The 18,580-nt window shown below is 40.2% G+C and overlaps 3 protein-coding genes across 3 annotated transcripts; 1 reads left to right on the forward strand and 2 right to left on the reverse strand.

Moving 5' to 3' along the window:
- Nucleotides 1–2,167: 2,167 nt before the first annotated feature.
- LOC148102465 (kinesin-like protein KIF1B) lies at nucleotides 2,168–5,146 on the reverse strand. Its single transcript, XM_087842398.1, has 5 exons — nucleotides 5,098–5,146; nucleotides 3,163–3,235; nucleotides 2,780–2,936; nucleotides 2,450–2,568; nucleotides 2,168–2,340 (listed from the first exon to the last, which is right to left on the reverse strand). The coding sequence occupies exons 1-5, from the start codon at nucleotides 5,144–5,146 to the stop codon at nucleotides 2,316–2,318; spliced, it is 423 nt and encodes a 140-aa protein (XP_087698524.1). The 3' UTR covers nucleotides 2,168–2,315.
- Nucleotides 5,147–7,474: 2,328 nt separating this feature from the next.
- Nucleotides 7,475–9,120, forward strand: LOC148102466 (uncharacterized). The gene has a single exon (XM_087842483.1). The coding sequence runs from the start codon at nucleotides 7,638–7,640 to the stop codon at nucleotides 9,054–9,056; it is 1,419 nt and encodes a 472-aa protein (XP_087698609.1). The 5' UTR covers nucleotides 7,475–7,637; the 3' UTR covers nucleotides 9,057–9,120.
- A 4,996-nt stretch (nucleotides 9,121–14,116) lies between these two features.
- On the reverse strand, nucleotides 14,117–16,940 carry LOC118455259 (uncharacterized). Its single transcript, XM_087842482.1, has 7 exons — nucleotides 16,886–16,940; nucleotides 16,410–16,712; nucleotides 16,102–16,335; nucleotides 15,871–15,975; nucleotides 15,523–15,735; nucleotides 15,099–15,440; nucleotides 14,117–14,466 (listed from the first exon to the last, which is right to left on the reverse strand). The coding sequence occupies exons 1-7, from the start codon at nucleotides 16,938–16,940 to the stop codon at nucleotides 14,117–14,119; spliced, it is 1,602 nt and encodes a 533-aa protein (XP_087698608.1).
- Between the last annotated feature and the right edge of the window lie 1,640 nt (nucleotides 16,941–18,580).

Below are 18,580 nucleotides of genomic sequence, written 5' to 3' on the forward strand. Positions count from 1 at the left end.
TATTTACATTTTAGTTCAAGCTCCATACAACATAGATATTTACAAAGTATGAAAATAAAACCGGTCTGACAAATAATAAACAGCGTTAATGACGTTTTTTTTTTTTCTTTTCTTTTGGTGAACAAATCTGAAAGGGGGCTTGGTTAACTGATATTAATTGTCAGAGGGGGAAGGTGGAAAATATCATGGCTAGTTTTGTTTGAAAGGCATCAACAGAAAAACACACACAGAAAAAAGTGATGAGGTGAAGAAAGACACAATAAGTCTGCTGTCGTTTTAGATCTCACCAGCTACTTTGTATAGTCCTAGACCTCTGATATTAGAAAAAATAAAAATGAGTTAAAATACACCTTTATTTTGATAGAGTTCAGATGGATGTCTAGCATGACTAATGAGTAGATCTCCTCCAAAAAAACAACAGACTTCTAATTCACTTAAACCGCTTTCTAATAAAGAGGAAGCACTAATGTAACTCACCTCCTCAGTCAAGGTGCAGGGGGTTACATTTTAGGTCTCCTTTTCCTTTTTCCTCCTCTCTCTTACATTCAAACCCTCTCTTAGTTCACACTAAAATAGCAAATATTTTCATGGGGTAGTGTTACGGATTCAAATATTGGGGATGGATACAAGAGGAATACCAAAATAACAACACTGGTCCGGCCGGGTTGAGTCAAACGATGATTTAATGAATACACGCGTGGGAGATGGACACCATACAGCAGACGGCATCAGATCTCAAAATGGTGGAGCATTGATCAAACTCTTATAGCCTCTAGTGGCCCCCACCTAATCATAAAAGCCTAAACATTCACAGCGCCCAAGCTACGACCTTGGCTCCCTGTTTATCTGCTCCTGCTGAGATGGGGCAGTATGCTCTGTTCTCTTCTAACCAGACAAATAAGGCGATGACTTTCTGCGAACAGTATTTCTTATAACTCAGCAGTATAATGCATCATAAAACAATATCATTAATTCACAATAAATCAACAGTCTAATGTAATGCAAATCAGTTTACCGAATGTAATAGTTATCACCTTCTTCTAATTCAGGAGAATAATGCAAACTAAAACTACATAGTAATCCAACAGTAGTATCAGAAATAAGACCTTTGAATATGTAGTCCCTTTAACTTCTTTCCTTCTATTAAACCATTCATTCATTCTTTTTCCTTACGTCCTTCTAACCTTTTCACTGTGTTTTCTTTGCGTCTTTACAACAAGAGTGTAAAGTTAATAGCAGTAAATGTCAAGGCTTTCTGATTCTCAGTGAGATAGAGCGAGCTAGAGGAGCAGAGTGTTAAACGAGGGTTAACTACCACACTCATCCCAGAACAGACTGCATGTACAAATCAAGTTCTCTCCTTAGTTCGTTTTCATCCTCCTAGTCCTCCTCCTCATCTCCTTGTAACCCTGTTAGTGAGTCAGTATTTTATTGACTCACTAACTGACTGGCACTATCGGGGGTTTAGAGGCGGCGTATGTACACAGATTGAGGAGGATCTAAGTATGACGTGGATGACAGAGGAAATCGGGCGTGGCCCTCCTGTCAAAGTTCATTCCCACTTTGAGTTTTTGTTTCAGAGACGGTTCAGCCTGATGCAAATTCACTGCGAGAAGAAAAATACCCTATAAATCTATTAGCAGCTATGGTTTAGGTAGCAGAGCGTAAACTAACACGTCACTTGGAGATATCTGTAGACTTTTCCTTCATGGTTTCAAATGTAAGCTGGTTGATTTGGTTCATTTTTGTTTTTCGTTTGAAACTGAGCAAACCTGGTCTTCTCCTGAGGACTGCTGCAGGTATCATGCAAGCATGTTAATTTAATAAAAAACCAACAGCAAAAACCCCCAAAATAGAATGAAACTCATTTCAGGAGACAAATAAAACTGATAGAGACATTTTTTTGTACAGATGATTGGCAAACCGAAAGTTTCTAAAGAGTCGTGCACACACAAGTAGACTACTACAACATGCTACTTAGTTAGGGGAGTTTGGGAATGACAACCAAGCGGAACAAAATTAGACTCAAACATTGTCATCGAAACAAAAACACAAAAAGCTGAGGGGAGGGAATAGAGAGGAGGAAAGCTAAGTTGGCAGCGGGGTTGCTGGAGGGAAGCGGGGAGGCAAAAGTTTTGTGGAACTTAAACGTTTGAGTCGCATGAAAAGAGACTTAAGCCACAAGTCTACTTACAAGAGAAAACCGTCAAGAATCACAATGATTAATACGTTTTAACACTTGGTATTTTCGGTATTTTCAAAGGCTTTTCATAAAGGATGGAAGCGGTGGTTTTCCCGCGTACCGCTCCGCCCGCTCAGTTCTTCCTCGCCAACTTAGATCTGTGGGGAGAGTTTTACGTTGTGAGGAGAAGGGAATGTTTTTGAAGGGTGCAGAAGCTGTACGTTTGACTGTGGTGTGAGAGGTGCATGTGTGTCTGTGTGTGTGTACCTTATTGTTCCTGCTAGCAGAGGATTAAAGGCGTACAGCCAGTCGTTCATGTCATTCTCGTTGTTGGCCTGCAGGAGGATGCCTCCATGTTTTGTGCACACTGCAAATCTGTTGGGCGTCTGAAAAGAAAACATCACATTATATTTATGTTCATTCAAATGATAAATCCCAGTCCATTTGCCATTTCATCAATCAATGTGTCCAAAACTGGCCAACGTGCACCAAAACAATTTGAATGAATTCTCAATAAAGACAAGCGTGTTACATCCAGCCTTTCTCTATCCTGCCTCAAACCATAAACATGGCCTGCTGGTCTTCGCTGTATTCCACCTGTGCTGTGGAGAGGTTGAGGACGCCTCGCTCCACGGGGTCCTGGTTGCTGTTGTAGATGAAGACGTAGGGCCGGCGAACAACCACAAAATGCTTCACCCATGAGTTAGAGCGAGGCTCCATGAAGCTTAGAAAACCCTTCTTGGACACAACAGATCTGAAAAGAAGTGATTTTATTCATTTATTTATTTTTTAAGAGAGCGCTTGTTTTTCTGAGGAAGAAGCAGAGTTGGTTTGTTTCCAGCTGAAATCATCCAGGCTCAGGAATTTGAATCAATCCACATCATTTCTGCTTGAACTAGAGAACATGAGTGTCGACTTACATTTGGTCTGTGAGACACATGTCTTAGTGACAGTATTTAGGTTAATATGGCATTACTCACCCTGGTCGCATTTCTTCAATATCAGGCAAGTTGAGGAACTCGTTCTTTGCGAGGTCTCCAGAGTGGGAACCATCTGGAAGTTTTCATAGTCTGAGCAGGAGGGACTGGAGGCTGGAGGCTCCCTATTCTGGTATTCTAAACAGTACTTAGCCGAAACCCAAAGACTGCTTGGTTGAGTTAACTTCCTGAACTACATATGGTGGAAACCTGAAATTAAGACAGAGCAGACTAGAGGTAAGACATGACCATTACTGAATATTAAAAATAATAAATGACAGATTTAGTGATAATTTTCATAAACTATTTTTTTACCACAACAATAAACAGCATGGCAGGGCAAAATATGTTTTCTAACATGGCAACCTTTTAAAAGTGAAAGGAGACAGAAAGACAGGTGAGAAAGAATAAAACTTAACTGACTTTTTGATGGCATTTTACACAAAGTACTAGTACAGTATCTAGAAAATGTGGGAAAATACTGGCATCATGTACAGTACTTTCTTCTGAAGAAATTATGTTGGGACCCTGAAAAAAACTTACTATGTACAATAATGGATTTCTATACATTTGACATCAGATGAAAACTTTGGTTGTAAGATTCAGATAATTATTTGTTAAAAGCTAGAAATTTTAAATGAGAATAAGAAAGAAAAGTATTTCTTTGTGACCCCCTTTCCCTTTAATCGGGTGGCTGTAGCTCAGGTGGCAGAGCAGGTCAGCCACTAATCAGAAGGTCGGTGGTTCGATCCCAGGCTGCCTCCTGGCTGCATGCCAAATATCCTTGGGGCAAGATACTAACCCCATGTTTGCCTACTGGTGGTGGTCAGAGGGCCCGGTGGCGCCTGTGTCCGGCAGCCACGCCTCTATCAGTGCGCCCCAGGGCAGCTGTGGCTACAATGTAGCTTGCCATCGCCAGTGTGTGAATGTGAGTGTGAATGACTGAATGTAGCGTAAAGCGCTTTGGGGTCCTTAGGGACTAGAAAAGCGCTATACAAATGCAGGCCATTTACCATTTAATGCTCTACCTGGCCCCATGGCAAAACTTTGCTAGACCCGCCCCTGCACAGTTACCAGCTGTCAGCTACATAGAAAAGGATCCTGGTGTTATTTGTCTCTCAGAAACAGTTCATAGCTTTCCTTCAACCCATTCATGTCACCTAAAAGGTAAACCTGTTTCTCCATCACCTGTTCAGCTCTGATGATTCAGTAAGGACATCTCCTGGTTTCTTCTTCATGTTTCCCTCTCACCAGATAACCAAACCGATATCATGACCAGCAGCTTTTACGGCTCCAACAAACATCAGCTGATACTAGAAAGTAATATTAAATAAATTCTAACAACAGCTTATCAAGTTTAAAGGCACTGCTGCTGTTTAACCCGACCTCCACTAGTTTCCTCTTTCTGGCGCAAAGCGGGAGATAAACAAGCAAGAGAGACAGGAGAGAGGCGGCAGAAACGCGATCAGCTGATCATTGATCAGTTTCACGATTGAAGTAGCAGCAGGAGAGGGAGGGGGGAGAATGAGAGAAGAAGAGGCAGCTGACAGCGTAAAGACACAGAATAACTCCAGCTTTTTGTCTTTTTTTTAATTGTAGCTGAAGTACGGGACAAATCACATTTATTTTCAGCTCAATGGCTGATTGGGACCCACACCCAGTTCCACACCTTGGCTCAGGCGATTAGAGGATTGTCAGGGGGTCCTTTTGTCCCTCTGTGGGGGGATATTCCCACTAGGTTTATATCTGGGACTCTCCACCATTTGACCTTAGAACTGAAGAAGCTTCTCGGATGAGAGGTGAAACGTCTTCAAGCAACTTAAAGAAGTCCAGACGCTTTTCTTTGCAAGCTCCTTTGACTACACCAAAACTTGGTTTATATCTGACCCAGATAGACTGCAGGTCATAACTTCTTACCTGAAGCTCATTTCACCTGACAGTCGGACCGGCAGCCGCCTTGGGTCTCTCCGCCTCCCCTTTCCCCCATCCACCTGCTGGCCACCACTTGCTAATTTTACTGAATCTGTGAAAGCTCCACCATAGCCACTACCAAACAATTGAGTTATTTTTACACGTCTGCCAGCATCTGTCCAATCCGCCACCTTTCACTGTTTACACTGTTACAGAAAAAAAGACAACAACAACAAAACATCGGCCCATTTAAAACAAAAAATTACCATCGGCCCACTAGGCAAATGCCCGGTATGCCCGATGGCCAGTCCAGCTATGATTCAAAGGGTATAATATCTGAATTTGAATCATATTTTGGTTTTCATGACTAGGACTGGTGCTAATTTAAAAAATCAAGTCAATGAAAGTAGAAAAATGTTTTAATATATATTAATTTTATAGTATTTTGTAAACGTAAACAGGGGGTGGCCATTTTTGGCCACAAACAAGCTGAGAGGGAGTTTTTTTGTTTTTCCGTCACTGCACAAAAAAACAAAGATGCATAAAACTCATTGATACTTTTAATTATTGCTATGCATCTAACCTCCATCATGGTTAGAAAATAAATCAGTTTGCATGTATTATTTAGAAAGAAATGGGGATTGTATGCTTTTATCCCTATTTAAATCATTAAAATTATGTGATTTAACTGGTATTTCAAGGGTTAAAATTCTGGATTTGATTGAAATTTTGGTCTTGATGAACAGCACTGATGCTAATCTAAAAAATCAAGTCAAGAAAAGAAGAAATTTTTCTTAATATATATGAATTTTATAGCATTTTGTAAATGTAAACAGGGGGTGGCCATTTTTGGCCACAAACAAGCTGAGAGGGAGTTTTTTTGTTTTTCTGTCACTGCACAAAAAAACAAAGATGCATAAAAGTCATTGATACTTTTAATTATTGCTATGCATCTAACCTACATCATGGTTAGAAAATAAATCAGATGACATGTTTTATTTGGAAAAAAAATGGGGTTTTATGATTTTTTCGATTTATGAATTCCTAGGATATGTGATCTAACTGGTATTTAAAGGGTTAAAATTCTGAATTTGAATGAAATTTTGATTTTCATGAACAGCACTGATGCAAATCTAAAAAATCAAGTCAAAAAAAGTGGAAATTTTTCTTAATATATATGAATTTTATAGCATTTTGTAAACGTAAACAAGGGGTGGCCACTTTTGGCCACGAACAAGCTGAGAGGGAGTTTTTATGTTTTTGCTCTCCCTGCACAAAAATAACAATGCATTATAATCAATGTTGATGTGAATCAATTACATGTCCCAGACTCTACTATTAATAATACAAGAAATTCCAGTAGCACTGCAATTATATAAAATTGTGAGATTTAAGTTTGTCTTCCAGCTAGTGCAGTGGACAAACAAACTGGTGTTTAAAGGGTTAAAAATTTAAAAAGTAATAATTATTTTATATTTATGAAAATAACTGAAGTTACTTAAAAGCTTTATGCAGAAAAAATGGCAAAAAAACATAAAAATAATAAAAATTACAGACCTAATCTGTTGGTGGCCACTTTTGGCCACGAACAAGCTGAAAGGGTAGTGATTTTCAACAATCCCAGAGGGAAAAAAATATGCTTTCATGAAATTATTGTTTGTCGGACGGTGGTCAGAGCTATCAGTGGCTGATGAGTGGGACATGAAATGTCACCTCTCGGGACACTGGGGAGGGAGCCTGAGTTAGTGTCTTGGGTTGAGAGATACTGACCTCAATAAACAGCTTGAGGATCTGCGGCTGTATGGTCTGGACACTCAGGTGAGGAGAGGAGCTGAGCTGGAGACATCTGACAGAGGCCCTGGTTCAGAAGATCTTAAACTCCCAGTTTGAAGTGAAGACAGAGCTGAGTGTAAAAGCAAAGATCTCAATTTACTCTCTGAGCTGCGTCCTTATCTTCACCTATGGTCATAAGCTTGATTTAAAGATGGAAAGAACGAGATCACGGATACAAGCAGCAGAAATAAGCCTGTGTGAGGCTCAGTCATTTCATTTTTATTTTTTGAAGATGCAACATCCTAAAGGTGTATATAGAAAACATGTTGATCCTGAAGCATTTATTGAAGCTTCTGAGCTATTTGTGTAATCTTCTCCTGAAGTTCTCGGGTACATTTGGCCTTTCGATTGGGAATTTAACGTCTCGTACAAAGTTAAAGACTTTTATTTAAGTTTGGTAGAATTCTATTTCAAAGAAAAACAAGACTCTCTGCTAAGTTGATGACATCACATTTTGCATTCTAAGTGGATGACATCACACTCCATTTGCACTCCCTGACATCACACTCCAGATCAAAGGATCAAAGGGAAATTGAGCAATAACATTCTCTCAAAAGTCTTTACCAGCGTGCTCTCAGTATGTCTCAGAACTGTGCAACTGTATAGGAACACACCACGAGCCAACCTTTAGACAAAGATTTGACACGTTAAGTGTATGTAACAAAACACAAACCCAAACCCCGATCGAATAGAAAAAAATATCATTCGACATTGTAAGACAAAAGACAAGAAAAATGCAACATATGCAGCAAAACCTTGATCCCCAGGAAGGGACCTCATCGGCCGCTGTTAGCCCTAAGCAGCAAAGCCCAAACCCAAGAGGGAAAAACAAGGCACCAAATGAGGGGACTCCATCTGATGCTGCCAAACCAAAGGGTGCAAACAAGAAGAAGATGCAGAAAAATGCAAACCCAAACCCCAGAGCCAGAAACCCTGGACCCAATCGAGGGCCTGTGCAACATAAGCCCAATGCCCACTTTAAACCCAATAATGGGCCAGGGCAACACTGGCAAAATCCACAGTTTTTGCCAAAACGAGGGCATGTGCAACATCAGCCCAATGCCCACGTTACACCCAATAATGGACCTGGGCAACACTGGCAAAATCCATGGTTTTTGCCAAAACGAGGGTCTGTGCCATATCAGCCCCATCCTGACCATAACACCAACGATGGGCCACCTCAGCCACAGCCTCACTTAACACCAAATGATGGCAGTCATCCATACAATGAGACTGATGAACTGGGTGCGCTGAGATTCCACCTGCAGGAGGCTCAGCACATGTGCAAAACCAATCTTTATAAAATGACAGCTGCAAACCACAAAGCTGCTGCAGCTAAAACTCAGAATGATTGGGTTCGTCTGCAGCTACAGTGCTGCAGACAAAACGCTCAAAAAACCATCCTTGAGCTCCAAAAACAGCTGGAAGAGGCTCGTAGAAAGACACCCGAGGAGAACTTCACCCCTGAGGTAAGTGAGGCTCCTGTTCAAGACAGCAACACAGCTGTCACAGCTGCAGAGCTGAGTGTGGACGCTTCAACACAAACTGCAGAAGCTCCACACACAGACTCTACAGACGTAAAAACTGTTCGAGAAGCTGAGTTGGAGGTCCAGTGCAAAAAACAGCAAGAAGAGATCGAACAACTTCGTGAGCAGCTCCTCAAAACTCAAAAGAATCTTGAAGAGGAAGTTGCAAAGCGCAAAGATCAGGAACAAAGAGCCAACTGTGAGCTTGCTGAGCTGAAAGACAAACTCAGCACCAGTGAGGCTCTTTGTGAAAAAAATGATTTGAAGGTGCAAAATTTAAAAGAAGAGCTGGAGAAAACCAAAGCTTCCCACCAGGAAATCGTGGAGCAAAACCTGGAGAACACAACAATCTGCAACCAACTCGGGCAAACAGAGGAAGAAAAGATCACACTTCAGGAGTTTTTGCTGTCTCTGCAAGAGACAATAAAAAAGCAAGAAGACCAGTCCAACGTTGCCAATCCTGAAAATTCTCCAGCCCAAAACGAGACACTCCAGGAGAATCAGCCAGAAAAAGAGGAGGCCAGCGCTACCAAACCAGAAAGTCCAGAGGCCCGAGATGACCAAGTGCCAAAAGAAAAACCAAAAAAGAAAAAGGAGCGCAACTGGTTTTGGAGACTGTTCACTTAAGTGACTTCCACTCCGTCTCCTATAAAATCACAGTAATATACAACTAAATATTATCAGTCACTTCCAGTGCATAAACACCAATTTTGAAGCATATTTGCTTTAATATTTAGTTGTGTATAACTTTGTCATCGGCTCCACCCCCCCCCACCCCCCACCCCCCACCCCCAAACCGGTCGCGGCAGATGGCCGCCCCTCCCTGAGCCTGGTTCTGCTGGAGGTTTCTACCTTTTGAAAGGTAGTTTTTCCTCCCCACTGTCGCCAAGTGCTTGCTCATAGGGGATTGTTGGGTTTTTTCTTCAGTTCAGTTCAATTCAATTCATTTGTATGTAAATACTGTTGGATTGAATTGAACTGAATTAAAGAAGATTTTTAGGAGACGGAGTAGTCACTGAGTGAACCAGGGTATTATAACATCTTACCCATGAAAAACTACGATCAACCAATCAAATAAACAATTGAATTTAACAAAACATTTGAAGTGTGAACATTTTGTCTCATTTAAAACATGTGAAAATGTCCAATTATAACAACCTAACAGCAGAAATAAAAATGTTTACATCCTGGTTGAAAACATTGTTCTGTGAATGATATCCACTGTGTCTGTGCTGTTGATCCCTTTTGAAAAAAAAGTCTAAAGTATTGTAGTTGAGTACAGCTCCAGGTTTTGTACAGAGCACTTTCCATTTGCTGTAACTTTACTCTGCTATCTCATCAATAATGAATTTGATCATCATCTGTTCCCTGAATGCAATTGACACCCTCTTCTCAACGAGAAGCCTGGGCTCGGGTGGGCCTGAGTGTCCTGGAAGTACTTTCCCTGCTGGATACACGGGTGGCCAGGTCGTGTGCCTGGCGGGACTGTCGAAAAGTTAATAGCTATATTTGCAAAGCCCTTTATTAAAATATGCTTTCGTGACATTATTGTTTGCCGGACGGTGGTCAGAGCTATCAGTGGCTGATGAGTGGGACATGAAATGTCACCTCTCGGCACACTGGGGAGGGAGCCTGAGTTAGTGTCTTGGGTTGAGAGATACTGACCTCAATAAACAGCTTGAGGATCTGAGGCTGTATGGTCTGGACACTCAGGTGAGGAGAGGAGCTGAGCTGGAGACATCTGACAGAGGCCCTGGTTCAGAAGATCTTAAACTCCCAGTTTGAAGTGAAGACAGAGCTGAGTGTAAAAGCAAAGATCTCAATTTACTCTCTGAGCTGCGTCCTTATCTTCACCTATGGTCATAAGCTTGATTTAACACTTTGGTCATCAGATCAATAAATTGTGAAGGAATCTGTCGCCTAAACTTCTGAGTGCCAAGCTACATTACAAATTGTTCAGTACTTTCACAGTCCTACCTTTGTTACAAAAAAATATTTGGATATTTATGAAAATTTTACGTTTTGGTCAGGTAAAATATTATCCATATTTTTGATAGGTTTTTGTCCGTCGTCCACAAATAGGTTTATGTATGCATTGACTGCTGCTTGTTAAAAACCACATAGTTGAAAGGCTAATATGCTTTTTAATGGTTACATAATGAATTTGCTTATCTGCGTGTCTTCCTAACAGGTAAGGGTTAATTATTGTCACATCTGTGTTTAAATATTGTGTCTTATACTTTTCTCAACAATGCAGACCAGTTGAGTTCAGTTTTGTCTGTTTTCTCTTGTCCTCTGTGTGTTGGGAAATAGTAGATGACTTACATACTTTAGTTATACTAGAAAGTAAAGAGACAAATTGAATACTACATACACGTTATACCTTATACCCTGCAAGATACAAGCAGGTAAGACCCCAGGTGCAGACTGTGTACCTGAGGTCTTGCCTGGTGTGGTTGACCCCAGCCTCTATCAATCTTGTGCTTAAAACTTGTTCCTTTGCTCCTATGATTAGTACCTCTCTGCTGTTTATCCAGCCAGGTATTATCCAGCCATTGGTAGGATTTTTCAGTTTCAGCACTTCTTCTATCTGCCGATGATATATGCTTTGCAGGAGGCTTTACAGCCTTTTCCGTCTGTGATAGTTCTTGTTTTTGCTCTTTCTCAGGTTTCCGCTGCCTTAAGGATTCACTAAGCATGTGGACTTTGGACTGTGGCCATCTCCTGATGTACTCATGGATCTTTGTTGTTTCATCCTGGATAATGGTTTTGATGTTCACTTGTCCTTGAAGAGAGAGAGATTAAGAGAGGGGGAGAGAGGGAGAAAGGGAGAGAGAGAGAGAGATGTACCTGTGGTTCTACTGAAGCCTCTTCCAGTTCTGAGGGCAACAGCTCATAATACTACACCACTGGGACCTCTTTGGGCTTCACCTTTCACATCTGATCTACTAACGTGTTGTTTTTTTTCACAGGGAGTGCTCTGGAGGAAATGCTGGTAGAGGAATCTCCACACGGAGAAGGCAGCAGTGACCAGACAGCACTTGGACCCACTGCAGGTAGTCGGGCATAGACAGATCTAGGTGTTGCAGAGGTTGCTGTCTGGGAAATGGTCAGCTGGGTGAGTGATGCCATTTGCCAAATCCACACTTTTCAAAATGAAAGAAGCAAATGGTGTATTTTTCTTTATGGAGATGTTTGAGGAGACAGCAACACCATTCAAGTGGTCAATGGAGGAATGGACTGTGCACTTGCTGCCTCTTCTGAAGGGGTGGCCCAGATCGACAAATGGACAAAGCAGATGCCAACATGGCCTGCCTGTGGCCAAGGGCGAAAAAATAGGGGAGGCAGTCCCTAATGCTGGGTGGGTACAACCAGAGGTTTATCCTGAGCTCTGTGGCTCTAACCAGTCCCCTGACTGACCTCACATGAAAAATTGGCTTAGATCTGGTTCAGGGGACAGACTGATGGCAAGTCACATATGAGAGGCTGAAGCAAGCACTCTGGAAATTGTCAGAGCATGAACGTCACTATAACTCTGTGGAAAAAGAGTGTTTGGTCAGCTCTTTACGCTATTACGTGCCGGGGTGCCCATTCATTGTCTGTTCAGACCATGCGATGTTGTAAAGGTTCAACCACATTTTAAAAAACATTTTAGGTAGTACAGATGCTGGGGGCACAGATGGCTATGGCTGACTTCCTCTGTTGGCAGCATGAAGGTATATGGCAGCTGGGTGCGGTTTGGGGCTGGCTGTCAGAGGGAGAGGAAGGCCAGTGTTGGAGCAGCACCACTGGGAAGAATGGCACACCTGTCATGTATTTGTGCAATTTTTTTTCTCTACCCATAGAAGTTGTGAGCAAGCGGAGGAGACAGATATATTTTTAATAAAAACTTTTCAGGGCGGGCAGTATAAAGGCGGAGGTACGTAAAGTGATGGAGCTATTTTGTGGTCCAGAAGAAGAGAGAAAAATGCCAGCACGATGATTTTAATGTTTCATCGATTCAGTTTTACAGACATTTTGCCAAAGCTCTAAACCATCCAGTACAGTAGTTCAGCTTGCATGTGCATATAATTTGAAGTGTGTTGTATTTTCTAGGACATGTACAACACATTTCATCAGCTGCAGCATTTCTATTTTTCTACACACTACTACTTTTCTTACTCTTGTATTTTATTTTCCACTATGATGTATGATTTTTACTCTCTACTTATCAGTTGTGGTGTCCCTTCTGTGATAGTTCATTATTATCCCCATCAGTAAATGCTCCCTTTAAATGATTTTTTTTAGTTAAATCACAACGATTCGATGCTGCAGTAGATATTAGTTTCAATTTCGTCGACTTCTGCTTCCTTGGCATAGAGCTCAGCTTCGCTGGCATGAAGATCAGCTTCTTTGGAGTAGAAATCTTGTTGATGTTTAATATTAACCTGCATTCTGCTGTAATGAGCTGAGATGTTTTCATAAATGGGACCAGGGTGCATCTACAGAAAGAAGACAAATGATATGAGCATTGGGTTATTTAACACTAAGGATTCAGTTTTTGCCTCATTCAAATAAAGAAATTACTTTTTTGCAAACGTTGTACATTTTGCAAAACGTTTTGATGTATGATATCTATCAGATTTAAATAGGTTCGGTTTTTTTTCCTTTCATTCTTTGTATCCAGTAAAACACATTTTTTTTATTTATTATTGTCATTAATGAAGCTAAAAGTATTTCTTATTATTCAATTAATCAATGGAATAATTGATGAAATATTGAATTACTAAAATAACCAATAGCTGCAGCCCTAATGGCTAGCAATTCGTGCAGAGGATGGTGAGAATTTTTTTTATGGATAACAGTTCAGTGGTCTCCTCCCCAAAAGAGCTTTAGATGTGTGCAGATGCAGCTGATGACACTGTGTCATAATGTAAATGGCCTGCATTTGTATAGCGCTTTTCTAGTCCTTAAGGACCCCAAAGCGCTTTACACTACATTCAGTCATTCACCCATTCACACTCACATTCACACACTGCCGATGGCAAGCTACATTGTAGCCACAGCTGCCCTGGGGCGCACTGACAGAGGCGAGTGTGAATGTGTTTTAGTCACATAAAAAAAAATACAACTGTTGAGTAGAAACATAATTGAGGTAGGTGGTGAGCTCCAGTGACAAAAAGGCTACAAGAGGTTAGGATGTAAGTGAGAAAAAAAAGCATGATGAATGACTTTAAAGTTTTTTTCTGTGATGGAGAATAAATTATTATTCCTGTGAAGAGAAAATGAGAGATTTTTTTAACCTGTTTATTATCTGAAGTTTCTTGTCTTGGAGACTGACTGGAAGTCCTCTTTTTTCTATTGCACAAAAATAAATAAATAAAATGTTAAAACATTTGGTAAATGTAGTGATTTTTTAGATAGCGCTTCTCTACACTCCTGGAGTACTCAAAGCACGCTATACAACATGCCACATTCACTCTATGCTTTCTCACTAGCATACACATCCATACTGTGATGGATGCATCGGAGAGCAAGTGGGGGCTAGTATCTTGCCCAAAGATATTTGGCATGCAGACTGAGGGAGGCAAGAATCGAACCACCAAGCTTTTGATCAACAGATGACCTGCTCTAGCTCCTGAGCTACAGCCACCCCGTTTCATATCACAGTTTAACCACAACTGGTATGACAGATGAGACAGTGTAGCTTACCTCCTGCACCAGCAGACAGCGAGAAGTATTAAAACCAGCAGAGCAGCAGAACCTCCTGCAGCTGCTGGTGTCCATGTTCCTGTGATACTTTGGACAGTGAGAGTCTTTGGAGCAGAGCTGATATCTGTGTTGGTTTTCACAGCACAGGAGTAGCTTCCTGCATCCTCCCTGCTGACTGGGTCTAGGATCAGATGTTTGTTCTGGTTCTCTCTTGGGGTCAGAGGTCGACTGTTCAAGTACCAAATGTAGTTTGTGTTGTCAGTCAGAGGACAGCTGGTACTGCAGGTCAGTGTGACTCTCTGACCCTCTGTCACCACTGCAGAAGGACTCATCTTCACTCTCAGCTCTGAAAGAAGAACATACAATAATAATAATAATTATTATTATTATTAGACTCCAGAAACCGCCAGTGTCATTTTTAAATCATGTTTAGTGAGTAATGCCATGTTTTAAGTGAAAAAACATAAAAATTTACTGAAGCTCAGTTCTTCATTTCTGTGACATTTTACAGGGATTGTTTGCTTTATTTCATTGTATTTGTCTGACAACTGGGGTTATTAATTCCTTTTCAGCTATTCATGCCATTATTGTTACTGTTCTAGGTTACGTGTGGGTTATATAGATGTTTTTTTAATATTACACCTTGTGATATTTGCTCAATCCAACATGAAACTTTAATGACTATCATTTTCTTAATTTCTGTGAATAGGAAAATGAATATTTGTGTGTATTTGATATATATAGCAAAGTGCTCATTAGAAAATATTTGATCAAGATTATAAAATAGTTTTATATAATTTAAAAGTCAAAAATAATGTTTTTTTCACTTGATCTGACTGTACAAACAAAAAACACCAAAAGGGTGAATTTTTCTACAAAAGGAAAATGTCTGTTTGCTTTTGATCCTTGCTCTGTAATGGAATATTTTCACAGTCCTGTTAATGAGTAAAGTCTGCTGAGTGAGGAGTTTAGATTTACCTGTGACAATCAAAAAGACTCCAGGCAGATCAGACTGTGTCCATCCTTCATGATCTCTCTTGAATCTGAATGTGTATCCTCCTGAATCATTCTTCTTCAGGTTGTTGATGGTCAGGATGTGTTGGTTCTTCATGTTGTCCTGATACTCCACACGACCTGCAGCCTCAATCAGCTCTTCAACTTCCACTTTATCTTTTCTCCATTTTTTACTCCAACATTTAAACTCTGGCTTCATGTTATCAGGATGTGAGTATTCACTTGTGATGTTGACTGAAGATCCTTCCAGAGCACAGATTCTCCTGCTGACATAATTCACTCTCCAGCAGTTTTCATCCTGAACACCTGAAATATATATTATGAAATGACTGACTGGTCTATATTTCAGGATGTCAGTGAATCAATATTTATTTTTTTTAACACATACAAACTTCTGGAGATTGAAGATGTTTGTGGCTTTTAACTGCACAAGAAAATGTGCCTCTTGAAGAGTTTTGAACTGAATAATGTTGATTCTCATAATAGCTTTGTTTGTTGTGGTACCAGAGGTAGGTAGCCTGAGGGTCTGTCAGGTTACATCTTGTACTACAAGCCAGTGTAACAAACCCAGAAATGGAAGAAGTCCTTTGAACATGAAGCTCTGTTGATAAAAGATAAATACACTTCCTGTTACTGTGCATAGATATATTCAAAAAGTTTATATAATTCATACAAATGTTGGACTCAACAAATCTGACATGTGAGTTTTGGTGGTGTTGTTGTTGTACAACTTCACCTCTGGGATATGTGATGGAGCACGGCTCATCCACTGGTGTCTCTTTATAAGAACACATGTCTCCATAAGCATAAGTAACACTGAAGCATGTTGCTGTGATGGAATCTGAAGAAAAAGTAATGCAATTAAATATTTGTAACAAGATTATTTTTATATTTAGAATTGAGATTTCTGTTCATATCAAATTTATTTATTGTCAAATAATATAGCAGAATAAACATCATGACTCACCCACAGAGACTTCAGGGGCTCTGAGATCCTCGTAGCCTTTGACAGCACAGGAGTATGTGACTGCTTCCTCACTGCTGAGCAGCTCTTGGTACCAGGGAGACCAGTCCTCATAGAGAAACTCTCTGTTCTTGTACCAGATGTAGGCTGCAGGCTTTTCAGTCAGAGGACAGCTGCTGCTGCACATCAGTGTTACTGTCTGTCCCTCTGTGGCAGGAATCACCTTTACCTGCAGCTCTGAGAGGATGATGGAGAACAATGTTTACAATGATGTCATTTGGAAAGTAATAAAGGATTAAAAGTCACTGTACCTGCAACAACTTGGAGGGTAATTCTGTTGAGCCAACAGAGTTGTGGACTGTCTGTAGTCGTCATACAGCAGTAAGCGTTTGCATCACTCTCTCTTAGATCATTGATGGTTAAAGTTGGGTTTTTCTCTTCAGACATGTTGTACGTTACACGTTGTCCATCCACAGAGAGCTCACTCTGAACATAATTTCCCTTCCATTGGATAGTGAACCATTTTCTGCTTGAAGTCAGATGTTGATGTGAGCAGTGCAGATCCACTGATGAACCTTTGAGATCACAGATCCTGGTTTGTCCTCCATTAACACCTTAAACAGAAACTTTCTTTTAAAAAAAACCTTTCTGTCAAAAAGAGAGAGATATTCTGTAGTTTACATTAGGAACTAATCTGAACTCAAAGTTGTCATCTATAAATCATGTAGTAGGATTAGCTATGGTTACTTTCATTCTTAAATAGGGACAAATAAATAATCACTGATACCTGTGATGTAAATGATGACACCCACAAAGAGACGACAAACATTCCTGAACGGCATGATTGTTGTAGTCCTGACTTTAACGTTTAACATTGACAGTGAAAGCTTGAATAAAAAAAAAAAAAGTAAGTCATCGGTCACCTAAGCTGTTCTCCTTTTCAGAGTGAAAGGTTAGGGGGGGAGGGGGGGGGGGGGGGGATTGACTGTTATTCAGTGGTTTCACATCTTGTGCAGCTTTGAAGCTAATACCAGACTTCCTTCCTTTTCCTTTCAAACTTTTGTTGACTCTGCTGCGTGCACTTTTATTTTAAATAAATATGCAATAAATAGTCACCACAGGTGCTTTAAGCTGTAGAGAATTAAGCTGTGTGTTAAAGCTTTTATCCATATCTAATTATGGTGGTTTATGGTTTGTGATGAATACAAACGTCTGTGGTGATCAAGAAACCCCAGATTCAAGCTCACTGTGCAACATGAACTGCTGTGGAGATGCAGACTTTTTTGGGTGCACATGGGTGCTGGGTGTGGCCTAAAAGTGACAGCTTTTACCACATTTGAGCAACACTCAGAAGTGACAACAGGTCTTCAACCACAGAGATAAACACTGTAAATTTTTAAATAAAAATTGTGTTCAACATTCACTCTTGTTGTTTCCTGCCTCAAATTCTGTGATTTATTGTTTGAATGCTGAAAAACAAGCACAATTTCAGATTCCTTTAGCACCTTCTCTCTTGTTCTGTTGTTTAGTATTTGAGACCAGAAGGGACCATAATTACTGCTCATTGTGTCAGCAACTCCATGTTTAATGCAACAGTCTATGATGCTGAGGGATCTGATCATCTTTTCTGAGCCATTCTGCACACGTTGGTAACATTTTCTATTGTTCTCTGCTTAACCCTCAACAAGTGAGGACTGTAAATGTCATTACTCATTTATGTTATGTGCCAAGTTTTTACCAATCTTTCTATATTTTACACTCAGGGAGAATTGATTTTAATGATTGCTGGTTGCTAAGAATTTTAATACTTTTGGTTTTACTGTCATATTTTTACTGTTACTATCAAGTGAGGGTGTGTGCCAAGCAGCGAGAGAACCCAAAATGCAGGACTTGGCAGACAGGCTTAACTAAAGTCAAACAGCTTTATTGCCAGAGCTCAGGAACAAAAATCTAAACTGAAAACATGAACAACAGGACATTTGATTAGACTTGAAAAGACATGAGGCTATGGGGGAAAGAGATACTGCTGGGGAAAACAAGGTGCAAGTGAACAGAATCAATTAATGAAAAAGAGCAAAGGAAAACTGAACACAACACACACAGGGCAAAAGACTATCAACATAAAACAGGGAACCAACACTTAGACTGAGACTAACACCTGATTTTGACAGGCCAAAGAAAACACAAAGATAAACTCACTAAACATGGACACAGAAACGTAGATGAGGCATAGACAACACAGGAGGACCAGAAAAACTTGAGAATAACAAAGAAAAAGATTAATACAAAATCAGAATGAAAACCTAACCAAAGCAAAGGTAATATTTAAACCAAAAACTACAAATGGTAGTGATATTTCCCAAACAGAAAACGCTGGGTACAAAATCCGGGATCGTGACAGTTATAGCATTAATGCTCATAATAAACATGGACAAAGTTCCAAATAATTACACCTTTAACAGAAACATTCATTAGAAAACAG

This window comes from Neolamprologus brichardi, chromosome 6 (assembly GCF_056152115.1).
Source record: "Neolamprologus brichardi isolate AB-2024 chromosome 6, ASM5615211v1, whole genome shotgun sequence".
Classification (NCBI taxonomy): Eukaryota; Metazoa; Chordata; class Actinopteri; order Cichliformes; family Cichlidae; genus Neolamprologus; species Neolamprologus brichardi.